The following is a 13162-nucleotide window of genomic DNA, read 5'->3' as shown; positions in this document are numbered from 1 at the left end:
CCATTCTTTTCCTCTATCTCTACTTCCCTTTAATCTAGCTGGTTTTGACATTGTTCTGGGCATGGACTGGTTATCACACAACCAGGCCCAGATCGTCTGCAACAGAAAGCAAATTATGCTAAAGACCCCGACTGGTGAATCGCTCACCATTCGAGGGGATACGCAGTATGGATTGCCTGAGAACGTAACTATGCTCAAAGCTTCAAGATGCTTAAAAAGAGGCTGTGTCATCTACATGGCACAAGTGATTATCGAAGAGCCCAGACAAAGGATAGAGGACATTCCTGTCATTTCGGAGTATCCAGAAGTTTTCCCCGAAGATCTACCTGGGTTGCCACCAGATAGGCAGGTGGAATTCAGAATAGATATCATCCCTGGAGCATCTCCCATCGCTAGAGCACCCTACAGGCTAGCACCGACTGAAATGAAGGAATTGAGGACCCAACTGGATGAACTGTTAGAAAAAGGTTTCATCAAGCCTGTTCGTCTCCCTGGGGAGCACCTGTCCTGTTTGTGAAGAAAAAGGACGGATCGATGCGTCTGTGCATCGATTATCGTGAACTTAATAAAGTCACGATAAAGAATAGGTACCCATTGCCAAGGATCGACGATTTGTTTGATCAATTGCAAGGGGCTAGCTATTTCTCAAAGATCGACTTGAGGTCGAGCTACCATCAGCTGAAGGTCAGAGATGAAGACGTACACAAAACAGCATTTAGGACTCGCTACGGTCACTACGAGTTCCTAGTGATGCCTTTCGGGCTCACAAATGCACCGGCTGCGTTCATGGATCTCATGAATCGCATCTGTAAGCCGTACTTGGACAAATTTGTCATCGTATTCATCGACGACATTCTTATCTATTCAAGGAATAAAGCCGACCATGAGAAACACCTACGATGTATTCTCGAGTTGCTGCATCGCGAGAAACTCTATGCCAAATTCTCTAAATGCGAATTCTGGCTACGAGAAGTCCAATTTCTTGGACATGTCGTAAGCGAGCGTGGTATCCAGGTGGATCCCGCTAAGGTAGAGGCGGTCATGAATTGGCAAGAGCCAAAGATGCCCACAGAGATCCGTAGTTTCCTAGGATTGGCAGGATACTACAGGAGATTCATTGAGAATTTCTCAAGGATTGCTGCGCCCTTAACTTCTCTAACCAAGAAGAAAGAAAAGTTTATTTGGGGCCCTAAGCAGCAAGAATCCTTTGATATTTTAAAACAAAGGTTGAGCAACGCTCCTGTGTTGACGCTACCGGAAGGTACCGAAGAGTTCGTAGTTTACTGCGACGCGTCACACACTGGCATAGGGTGTGTGCTCATGCAGAAAGGCAAGGTGATTGCCTATGCTTCAAGACAATTAAAGGTGCACGAAAAGAATTACACCACCCACGACTTGGAGTTGGGTGCCGTTGTATTCGCACTAAAACTGTGGAGGCATTATGTAACAACTCTCATTAAAATTAATAATTAGAATAATAATTAGTCAATAAGGAAACCCTAATTGAGACACCCAAGTGATCTGGCATGAACCCTAAAATTTTCAGAACAATCGGAATCAGGATCAGGGCCCCTAAAACTCAGGGGGGGTATTTCCTAGTTAGTATTTCTCAAACTGTTTTTGATAGAAATCGAATTTTCTCGAACCGTCGACTCACCCAAGCTACTGGGACGCGTGGCTACCTCATATTAAAAGTGACCCGTCGCGCCACGCGCCAGGACCATGTTTCCCTGTCGTGACACGCGAGGGAGACCATTTTCCAGCTATAAATAGAAGGGTGTGGGACATGAAATTCTGCGTTAAAACGACGAAGAAATTCGTCGGAGGCACGGAGATATCGCCTGTTTACTTCAATTAACACACACCGATCACGAAACGCTGCCACAATCAGGGTAATAACTCGATCGCTATTACGATTCATTGTCCGAGATCAATATATCCAAGGAATGCCTAAGTGCCGCCCACATTGGGCTATGCTTTATCGATCGTCGGTAATCCGATGAATGAGCCGAAGCAGTGTACTTTATCGTTGTCGATAATTCGATATACGAGCCGAAGTACTAATACTTTATCGTTTGTCATTTTGATAAATGAGCCGAAGTATTGCACTTAGACATTCATTAGAAATTAATCTCGGGAAATTATCGTAAAAGCTGTATTGATCATTAACCCGGTTTTGTGTGCATCATTTCCTAAATTAGGATTATTAGTCTTAATACACTTACAATCAAAGTAGATGCTAATTCTCAGAAGAATCTGAACCATGAAGCTTGTTAATTCAAATACTGCATGCTTATATTGTGAGTCATTCTTCTTTTTATCAAACTGTTTTACAATACTCCAAATTATTTTCAAAGTATTATAGTTACAGGGATTAAGTCGTGGTTATCTTGATCGCTGGTTAGTGGGGTATTGTGCACATTACTAATTTCTCACAGGGTTAGGCAGTAAGCCCTAACAGTGGTTAGGCTACAAGCCCTAACAGTGATAAAACGTCACTAATTGGGTGACTGGACCCAATAGTGATATGACCATCGTCACACGGGTGGCAATACCAGATATAAAATAAGATAATGCCATTGTAATCGCTCTTATGCTGTAATTTATAACTATGTGTCGTTTTAAACAAAACTGAATGATTCACTCAGTATTTCCCGCTGACAAAATCTTTTTAAAACGCGTTTCAGGTAATTACAATAGATTGGAGTAAGGATTGGATCCGACACTGAAGGACTTCAAGAAGTGGCTTATTTTATTAATTAAATCAACTTAAGAAATATTGTTTTCATTAAAAGCTACCTTTGTAAAACTTGGATTTTATTCCATCCATTTAAATAAAATCCGGTGTTTCTAAACTCTGATATTTTTCCTAACTCACGGTCCTGATGAAATTTCCGCTGCAATGTTTTTCAAAATAATCACCGGTACCACTGGACTGCTCACGGCACCGATTCCGGCTAGATGGGGTCGGGGGTCGTGACACATTATCTATACGGAATCAAGTTTGTGATCTATTCAGATCACAAAAGCCTTCAACATTTGTTCAATCAGAAGGAGCTAAACATGAGGCAACGCCGTTGGATGGAGACCTTAAATGATTACGATTGTAAGATTAGATACCATCTCGGCAAGGCGAATGTAGTCGCTGATGCCCTGAGCCGGAAAGAAAGGATGAAACCCATCCGAATCAATGCTAGGAGGATGGAAGTAAAGAATAACTTGATTGAAAGAATATTAGCTGCACAGCGAGAGGCTGTGTTAGAAGCTAATTATCCTAAGGAAAGGTTAGGAGTAACTGAGGAGCAGTTAACTCTTCACAAGGATGGACTTTTGAGATTGAATGGGCGAATATGGGTTCCTATTTATGGAGGACTACGAGATGTTATCCTCCAGGAAGCCCATAGTTCCAAATATTCTGTCCATCCCGGAGCAGATAAAATGTATCAGGATTTAAAGGAAAACTATTGGTGGATAGGCTTGAAAAAGTCTGTAGCCGCTTATGTAGCCAAATGCTTTACTTGTGCGCAAGTCAAGGCTGAGCATCAAAAGCCATCTGGCTTGCTACAACAGCCTGAACTTCCTGAATGGAAATGGGAGTGTGTAACTATGGATTTTATCACCAAGTTACCAAAAACGAGCAAAGGAAACGACACAATATGGGTTACAGTCGATCGACTGACTAAGTCAGCTCATTTCTTACCCATCAAGGAGACTTATAGCTCCGATACTTTGGCCCAGTTATATGTTGATAAGATTGTCGCCTTACATGGTATACCTGTGTCTATTATCTCTGATCGAGATACTAGATACACGTCACATTTCTGGAAGAGTTTCCAACAATCTTTGGGCACGCGTTTGAACTTTAGTACGGCTTACCATCCCAAGACAGACGGCCAGAGTGAGCGTACTATTCAAACGTTAGAAGACATGCTGCAGGCATGTGCTATCGATTTAGGTGGTAGTTGGGATAAGAACCTACCCCTAATCGAATTCTCCTACAACAACAGCTACTATACCAGCATAAAGGCTGCGCCTTTCGAGGCATTATACGGTAGGAAGTGTAGATCGCCTGTTTGTTGGGCGGAAGTGGGAGAGGTCCAATTATCGGGACCAGAAATAGTTTTCGAGACAACGGACAAGATTGTCCAGATCCGGGAACGTCTCAAAGCTGCCCGTGATAGGCAGAAAAGTTACGCTGATCCGAAGCGTAAAGATTTTCACTTCGAGGTAAGTGAAAAAGTGCTATTAAAAGTATCACCCTGGAAGGGGGTGATGCGTTTCGGTAAGAAGGGTAAACTGAGCCCGCGATACATAGGACCTTTTGAGGTTATCGAACGAGTCGGGTCAGTTGCCTATAAGTTGAACTTACCAGAAGAGCTCAATGGAATTCATAATGTGTTCCACATCTGCAATCTAAAGAAGTGCTTCGCTGATGAATCATTAGTGATCCCACACACAGATGTGCATATAGATGAGAGCCTAAAATTTGTGGAGAAGCCTTTGTCGATTGAAGACCGACAGCTGAAAAAGCTCCGAAGAAAACATGTGCCTATAGTTAAGGTTAAATGGGATGCCCGGAGAGGTCCCGAATTCACGTGGGAAGTTGAATCCACGATGAAAGAGAAATATCCCTATTTGTTTGAGTAAATCTCGGGTCGAGATTTATTTTAAGGGGGTGAGGATGTAACACCTCGAAATTTTGTGTCCAATAAGGTATTGACACGTGTCTTAAGTTTACACGTGGCATTTCATATTTAATAAAGGACTAATGTTGACAAACCTTGAAGTATGTAAATTCGAGGGTTATAAATGTCAAACAAGGGTAAATATATTGTACAGTAACCCTAACGATGCTCGTACCTTCAAACGAATAAATCATGGATCGTACGGAAGAGGAACGCAGAAGAAAGTGAGAGATTTCAAGCTACAGGGGTTAACTGTGTCAACATGTTTAATTATACCTCTGAGTGACCCTTTGACGTATCCGAGGCTTTGTAACAGTAAAATACGCTCACGAGAATATACTGTATAAATTCCGCGAAGTTCCGTTTTAGAACGAGAAAGTTATGATCAAATTCGTACAAAAAGGGTTAAAAGCGTCAACAATGAAAGTTAAGACTGTTCGAACAATTAATAAGATAACCGGGGATTTGACAGTACGGGTAATTAACACGAGGCCCTTAGTTGTAAATAATCAAGGGCCAAATCGCAAAGTTACCCCTTCAAACCCAAAAGGTCAGGTTATTAATTACCAAAGATTTCGTTACTAATTACAAAGATTTTATTAATCATTTCAAAAGATTGAAAAAGATTTAAAAACAGCCTTTACGGACCGCAAGGGTCCTGCCTTACGGACCGTAAAGGGGTGAATGATTAAGTTTGTCTCCGCCACAGGCTTACGGACCGCAAGGCCCAAGCCATACGGTCCGTAAGCGATGCCCAGCGACAGAAACTTGGTTGTTGGCTGTTTAAAGCGGCAAAACAATTATGAATGGGTTTCCCAGAGGTATGGGCGTCCCCTACTCGACCCATAGCACCTTAGGCCACCTGCCCATCATCCATACTCCTTTGTAGTGTGTGTTGTAATGATCTAGAGGCAAGTTGTGTACTATAAATAGGCATACATAGTTCACAATTGAAACACACCTCAAAACACACTCTCTGATCATTTCTGAAGCTCCCAAGTGTTCTTCTCTAGTTCTAAGTCTTACATCAAGTCTCTGTAAGTATGCCAAACCTTATATGGCTTTGTTTTTGCTTAGTTTAGCCTAAAAGTCAATCCGTCGTAACTAATGATTGACTTTGCGATAAATCACGAATGGTCCAGTGAATTCTCAAATCAAAAGTAGTTATGTGTTGGTATTTATGTGGGTAATAAACCTCTAAAAGGGTTCCCCCTGATCACCACTTTAACTAGTTCAAATATCGAGTCAAACGTATGCTTAAAAAGTCAACAGAAAGCCGTTTTGCGATTTTGTACAAAATCTGTAATGTATATGCTATGAAACCTGTTTTGATGATCATAAAACATGATATTAAGTATATTAACTTGTCTAAGCTCGTTTGATTCGACCATTTGCTATATTGACCCGGTTCGGAGCTGAAAGTCGCAAAAGTTTGACTTTTGCTTTGACTTCAGTTCTGACCCGTGTTAGTACAATGTAGATATACCTTAGGACTCTCTTAGGACCAGGTCACGTGATGGTATCACCCTCTGCGACCGGTTCGTTGTTTGTCCGAGTCTTTTACGCATTTCCGTTAATTACTTAAAAGTTGACCGTAACGCCCTTTTTAAAATAAAACGAGCATTTCGGACACGTGAAGGGACCATAACCTTGCTTACTAAATTCTAAGCATGTCCCTAAAGTTTCACGCCAATCCGAGGTCTAGAATGGGAGTTATGCTAAATAGCGCATTTATAAGAAACTTTTGTAATAAACGGCGCAATTAGCATAACGCCTACCTAAACCAAGATTTCGTCACCAAAACTTTTACCCACTGTAGTAAAATAATATTTTGGGATTTTTAAAGATTTTTAATTAATTTTAACCTGCTCATAACCTGCGGTTATGGCTACGGTTCGGTAAATACCGAATATGCCCTTTTCGGCCAAAACTCGAGTTCTACAAGGTCTTTTGACCCGATTCCAGTTGCTACTGATTTTAAATAATAAATAAGATATTTTAGACTTATTAAACTGATCGGGAAACTCAGGTTTCCTGTAGAACTCAGAAATCCCTTTAAAAGTCCTTAAAATGACCGGAAAACCCCTACGGGGCGTATAATGAACTAAAACTCGTTACGGGCATTATGGAAGGTATCCTACTGATACCACAACCTCTTTAAAGTATATTGACTTAGGAAAACAGTGTAGGACTCCTACGGTTACCCGTTGCGCCTATTGCGCGCACGGTTCGGCTTATGTAACTAGTTTACATAAACTAGCCGATACGGGTCAAACCATATCATTATGACCCCAAGATTCAGAATGTGAATATTAAACCCGTATAAAACAAGTCTCCGAACTTGTTGGGTTCAGAATCACATTCCATTCTCGGTTTTCGCCTTTCACGCGATTAAACCGTATCTATCCCTCGAAACTAACCGGTCTAGGCTACGGCTAATATAAAGACCCGTTAGGATTCTAATAGGTTATTTTAAAACCTTCGTTCCAGAATAGGAGCCCCAGTAAAAGATATCTGTGATTTAACTGATTAAGGACAATACTTGCAAAGGTAAATACTTTTAACTTATTTTCCCTTATACGGGCTTGGGTTACGGTATATAAAATACCGCTTGATTGAGCATCAAATCTTCCATCGCTTAGGTGGTTAATTGAATAATTTGATCGGCTCATTTAAACAGTCTTGTTACTTAAAAGCCTTTGGGGGGTTAATGACCATGTCCCGGATATCCTTGGCATCATTCGAAGAAATGGCCACGACCTTGACAGTCGGGTGTAGGCATACACCCGGTATTATGTCTATACTATTAAAAGACGTAGCCGATGGTTTACCCACCTCGGTTTTACGCAATGTGGTGTGTCTATTGATCTTTAACCCGGGATAGATCCGGGCTACTGAACGCAAAGAAGGAACATGTAATTCGTTCACAAGATTATAATTTTAAATAATTCTCCCAAGTTAAACAAACATGTTTATGCCTCGTGCATCCAAACCAATTTTCAATCATTTTACAAAATGAGTCAGTTTATTGTATTTACCAGTGTAAACTGACGTATTTTCCCAAAAAGATTAAGTGCAGGTACTACACGTAATCGGCTGGCAATAGCTCCTTAGCATCTTAAGAAGTCTCGCAAGCTTGATGTCTTATCTGTTGAACAACATTTTTATTTATTTTGATCCCTCCTGTGGATACTATTCAACTACTTGTGATACATTTGATATTACAGTAAATGGTTGAATTATATTTATCTTTATGCTTCCGCTGTGCATTTATATATTGTGGTTTGACTATATTGTTGCCAACTACGTCACGGTAATCCCCCACCGGGCCCACCGGTGATACACGTGGAAATCGGCGTGTGACACCGGGCCTAGTGGGTTTCCCGCACGTGAGCGAGTCCGGTCAAACCGGGAGGTAGCGTTCGCGCGCCAGGGGGATTCGAACTCCTGGGCTTGGGTTTCACCAGCCTGGAGAGTTTCTGCTGAACCATACCATTAAAGAAAAACAACTTTCCTAATATTGTGCACAATATAACAGTTTACCTAAGTGGATTGATCGCAAGTTGCTCTCAAGTATCTGAACCGTCACCGGGGTGCTCGACGGAGATTGCTTTATCGACATAGCGTGCGAGGTCCCGTTTCCTTTCTCCTTGAAAGATCCGGTTGTACCTTTCCTTCTATCTGGATTCTGCTTTTCTCCCATTCGCATCCGGAACGGTGTCTTCGTTGCTCTTGGACCGCTTTTTCCTCCACCCTCACTTCCCGCAGTGGTTCCTGGACTTCTTCGGGGCTTAGTGGGTCTGATATTGATCGTGGCTATCTGAGTATAGTTTAGCTAGATCGATTCAAATTCCATTAACACCCTTAGGGTTGGGGAGCTACTGATTCGTTTGTTTGTTTGAAGGGCTTGGGGGATAGCGTAAGGATATAGTTATTTTCATAAGGGTTCTTGTATTCAAAGGAAAACGTTTGTCAGTTTTGGTGGGTTGTGGTTGCATCAATGGCCTCGTCGAATGAGAGGGAGGGGAATCAGGATGAAGGAGGACCTTGGCATGATGTACAATACCGGAAACATTCAAAAAGCAAAGGAGATGGTGTGGAAAGAACATTCCTAGTTCAGAACATTTCGGATCGGGTAACCAAGAGTATTTTGTGGAGATCTTTTCAGCCTCATGGATACGTCTCGGATGCTTATATGGCTCGAAAACGGGATGCTAAGGGTAAATGTTTTGGTTTCATAAGGTATGTTGGGGTAGAAAATATGAAAGCTACATTAGAGTTAATGAACACAGTGAAAATGTTTGGTATGAAAGCTAATGTGATGTTAGCTAAGTACGATAAGGATCATAAGAGATTTAAGTTCAATCCTGAGAAGGATGGCCGGTCGGAGTGGATACCTAAAGAAACTAAACAAGGGCCCCAGTCCTTTTCGAATCCTCATACGCCAGGTCAGGGGTTCAGTGGTCCTTCGGTCATGAGAAATGGTATGTCATATGCAGATATGCTAAAAGGAAGGAAGGAAACGGGTAATCAAGGAGCAAAAAGTAAAACGGTGGAAGTAAAACGGTGGAAGGAACGGGTAATCTAAGTAACGCTACAACAACAATTTTGGTTAATGGGAGAAATATATCCTTTTGGTTAGACTCCTGGGCCGAATCAATTCCGTTTTATATCAGGTTTCCGGTTTTGTTTAAAGCTGAAAAGTTCAAGACATGCCTTGTGCATGATCGAATGAGGCTTAATGGCTCAAACTGGGCCTTTACCTGGGCCTGGAATGTTTCCGCTCTATGTGTGAACGAGCAAAGCCAGTTAAATCAATTAATACATTTGATTACTGGGCTTGTGGATCTGAATATGTCAAATGGTGTAGACAAATGGAGGTGGAACTTAGACGGATCTGATTCATTTAAAGTAGCAAGCATGAAGAGAATGTTAAGTGAATTCAACCGGGAGCGGCCTGAAAATGTATTTGAATGGTGTAACTGGGTTCCGAAAAAAGTTGGCTTGGTAGCGTGGAGGGCAGAAAAGGAACGGCTGCCGACTGGATGCGCTCTGGCAGATCGTAACATCCCGGTGCAAGACCGTACGTGTATTATGTGCGGGGATTATAACGAAACCAGTGAGCATATTTTTGTTTCATGTCAAGTGGCACAGGTTATATGGCAAAATGTAGCGTTATGGTGTTCGATCCCCCCGGTTATTGCTTTTGATTTAAAGGATATTCTCTCTATCCATGAGTATTGCTCGAACTCTGCTACGAAGAAAAAGGCGGTATATGCGGTAATATTAATAACAATTTGGAGCATCTGGAAGTCAAGAAATGAAGCCGTGTTTCAACATAAACCGCCGAATACAACTAAAATCTTGGACGAAATCAAAGCGGTGGCGTATCTCTGGGTGAAGAATCGAGCTAAGATGGTGTCTCTTACATGGGAAGATTGGAACAGATTTAAAATTGGTGGCTAAGTAATCAATGTAACACTAGTTTTATGGTTTGATTTTGGTGTAAAAGATTGTATATTTGGTGGTAGCATCTTGCTACAATGAATTAAAAATTTTGTCGACCGTTCCAAAAAAAAAATGATGCACCCAAACATCCACACCACTTGGATCCAAGTCAACTCTCCAGGAATGATAAATATTGACACTCATAAGATGCCACAGAATTTGGGACTCTTCCTAATTTCAACATTTTTCTCCAGTTAATTGTTGGTTTATACATACGTGTGACCCTATTGTAACATTTGACGTCTCAAATGCCACACTTACAATGATTTAGGAAAGCACACAACTCATATTAACATGGGCGGCCCTAGGGTGGGCGGGGAGGACCACCAGCCAGGGTCTGATAGTTTGAAGGGCATGCTATTTAAAAAAAAAAAAAACCCGATGTGTATATGTAAAAAGAAAATTTTAATAGGGTACATCCATACAAATACCAACATATCTCCACTTACAAAACAATTCTTATGGTTTAGATTAGTTATTAGCCCATTAACATTAGGTTTAGACCTTTAGTGAGCCTAATACCCAAAGGTTTAAGGAGACGTTTTCTCGAGCTCAAACAAATTCTAATTGCCGGCAATGCATATTAACAACACTTAAAAATAGCTAAAACAAATTTTTGATTCCAATTAACCTAATGTAGTCACCTCATATTTGCTACCAGGCTTCATAACAAAACAAAAGGTAGTCACCTCATATTTGCTACATGAGATCATCATATCATTTCCTCAAATTACAACTACTTCCCACACAACTTATTATCAATGGAACGCAACCATTTTAAGATAACTTTTTCTAGTTACTAAAGGCCCCCAAATCGCTTGCTTCTTTCTCTCTCTCACCCCGCTCGGAGACGACGATTTTCATGGATTTATGAATGCACCTTTCACGTGTCGTGTCTAGAAATCTCGGAGGTAACGCCTTTCCCCGTTAGGTTTTCTAAACCTTAAATCAAATCGCTCTTTCTTTGTAGATTCGATTGAAACCTTTCAGTTTATTGACCCTGAAATCTGTATATTTATTTTCTTTGATCTAATTTGCCATATGTATGAATTTGAGCTGGAGGTTGACCTACCTAATTACATAAAACTTAGCATTCATCGGTGGATGTGACAAACATCTTTATTATTTGTTGATATCATATCATCACAGTAGTCACAGGTAAGCAATTTGTTGCAGAAAACCATGTATGGCAGAACAGGTCTTCAACGGTTCAAAAAGGCACAGACTTTAGAACCTTTTGCGGTAGCAACTGCTACTACTACTACTACTACCACACAGCCCCTTTCTAAGTTACATTCCCATTCTGATCAGAAGCACCAAGTTTCTCATAAACCTGAAAACAAGGATGTTCCACAAGTACAAATAACCCAAGTTGGAGGTGGACAGTCTAGTTGGCAGCCTCCCGATTGGGCTATCGAGCCCCGCCCTGGCGTTTACTATCTTGATGTTTTGAAGGATGGTGAGGTTCTTGACAGGATTCATCTTGATAAGCGAAGGCACATCTTTGGGAGGCAGCTTCATACATGCGATTTCGTACTTGATCATCAATCAGTCTCACGCCAACATGCTGCTGTTGTTCCTCATAAGAATGGAAGGTATCATCATGGCATACACCTGTTTCTCTTTTGTTGTTTGTTTGTTGTTACACTAAGCCGTTGCATTGCAGTGTTTATGTGATTGATCTAGGATCTGCACATGGCACCTTTGTTGCAAATGAGAGATTGACCAAGGATTCTCCCGTTGAGCTTGAGGTTGGACAATCTTTGCGCTTTGCAGCTTCAACCAGGGTTTATATCTTGAAGAAGGACGATGCAGCCCTGTTCCCTCCTCCTCCTTTGCCAAATCTGCCTCCACCCCCCGACCCATCAGATGAAGAGGCCATGTTAGCTTATAACACATTTGTAAACCGTTACAATCAATCTGCTAGGAGCTCTTTTGTGGGTGGAAATCATGAAAGACCTTTGAAGAGAAGTAAGAAGGCAAGAGTGGCATTCAGAGATCAAGTCGGTGGAGAGCTGGTTGAAGTTGTTGGTGTGTCTGACGGTGCGGATGTAGAAACAGAACCCGGTCCAATTGGTGTGAAAGAAGGTAGCAGTCTTGTTGGCAAGTATGAATCACTTGTACAAACGACAGTAATACCTAGAGGAGGGAAAGAAACAAAGGAAGTTGGTGTTTCTCCAAAAGGCGTGACTGATAAACTACAACAAGTCCTAAACAGAGTTAAAGCTCCTCCTCCTACAAAAGGTGGAATTTATGATGACCTCTACGGAGAATCATTGGTATCGAGCAAAGTGTCTTCTTCCTGGGCGTATTCTCCAGCTAAAGATGATCAAAGCAAGTCTCCTGGTGCTATAACTTTAAGACCAGAAAGTAAGGTTGACGATAATGATAGTGATGATGATTTGTTTGGTTAGCTATGAATCTGCAATGCTTTGTGCAAGATGAAAGGTACTTTTTCTCATTGTGGATTGTCTTATATTCCATTACCTGTTATTTCTATGGACCTGAAATTCCCATGGATGTTTTTGTGAGAAGAAAATAGGAAATGGAAAAAAAACTGTTTGATACTCATGCCTCTATTATATGATGTTTGCTTCTAAGCACGTAAGATTACCATCTAGTGTTAGGTTTCCGCCTCCTTCTGTCTTAGCCAATATTTTTTTTCATCCAGTTGGTCGATCGGTCTGTTTATACGTAATTGGCTCACCAATAAATAAAAATATTAAGTGGGTGTTGAAGGGAGATCTGTATCTTACTTGCGTATTTTTTATTATTTCCATTTGCTAAGAGACATCAAAAGACAATTGTCGTTTCTACACCGTGTTCGTGTTACATTTTTACATATCCTCCTCAGCAACTTGTTGGTTAAAATATGCAAGCTCAACTATGATCTATCCGATCATACATTATTATGGTCTTAATAATGTATGTTTTGCAATAATTAAAACAATACTCTGATGATTGGTACA

General features: G+C 41.1%; 2 protein-coding genes across 4 annotated transcripts; both read left to right on the top strand.

Annotated features, from left to right (window-relative positions):
- The first annotated feature begins 9539 nt into the window (after nucleotides 1-9539).
- Nucleotides 9540-10151, top strand: LOC110939529. The gene has a single exon (XM_022181087.1). It carries the CDS (start codon nucleotides 9540-9542, stop codon nucleotides 10149-10151), a length of 612 nt encoding a protein of 203 aa, XP_022036779.1.
- Nucleotides 10152-10903: 752 nt separating this feature from the next.
- On the top strand, nucleotides 10904-12863 carry LOC110939577 (protein phosphatase 1 regulatory inhibitor subunit PPP1R8 homolog). Of its 3 annotated transcripts, none has more exons than XM_022181135.2 (3): nucleotides 10904-11104; nucleotides 11370-11788; nucleotides 11860-12863. In XM_022181135.2, the coding sequence occupies exons 2-3, from the start codon at nucleotides 11376-11378 to the stop codon at nucleotides 12605-12607; spliced, it is 1161 nt and encodes a 386-aa protein (XP_022036827.1). In that variant the 5' UTR covers nucleotides 10904-11104; nucleotides 11370-11375; the 3' UTR covers nucleotides 12608-12863. The 3 variants fall into 3 exon arrangements, with proteins under 3 accessions (XP_022036827.1, XP_022036828.1, XP_022036829.1); XM_022181136.2 differs by having other exon boundaries at nucleotides 11352-11788; XM_022181137.2 differs by having other exon boundaries at nucleotides 11343-11788.
- Nucleotides 12864-13162: the final 299 nt, after the last annotated feature.

Source organism: Helianthus annuus, chromosome 5 (assembly GCF_002127325.2).
Source record: "Helianthus annuus cultivar XRQ/B chromosome 5, HanXRQr2.0-SUNRISE, whole genome shotgun sequence".
In the NCBI taxonomy this organism is placed as follows: Eukaryota; Viridiplantae; Streptophyta; class Magnoliopsida; order Asterales; family Asteraceae; genus Helianthus; species Helianthus annuus.
The sequence above is the reverse complement of the archived record's forward strand: the minus strand, read 5'-3'. Positions and strand labels throughout refer to the sequence as shown.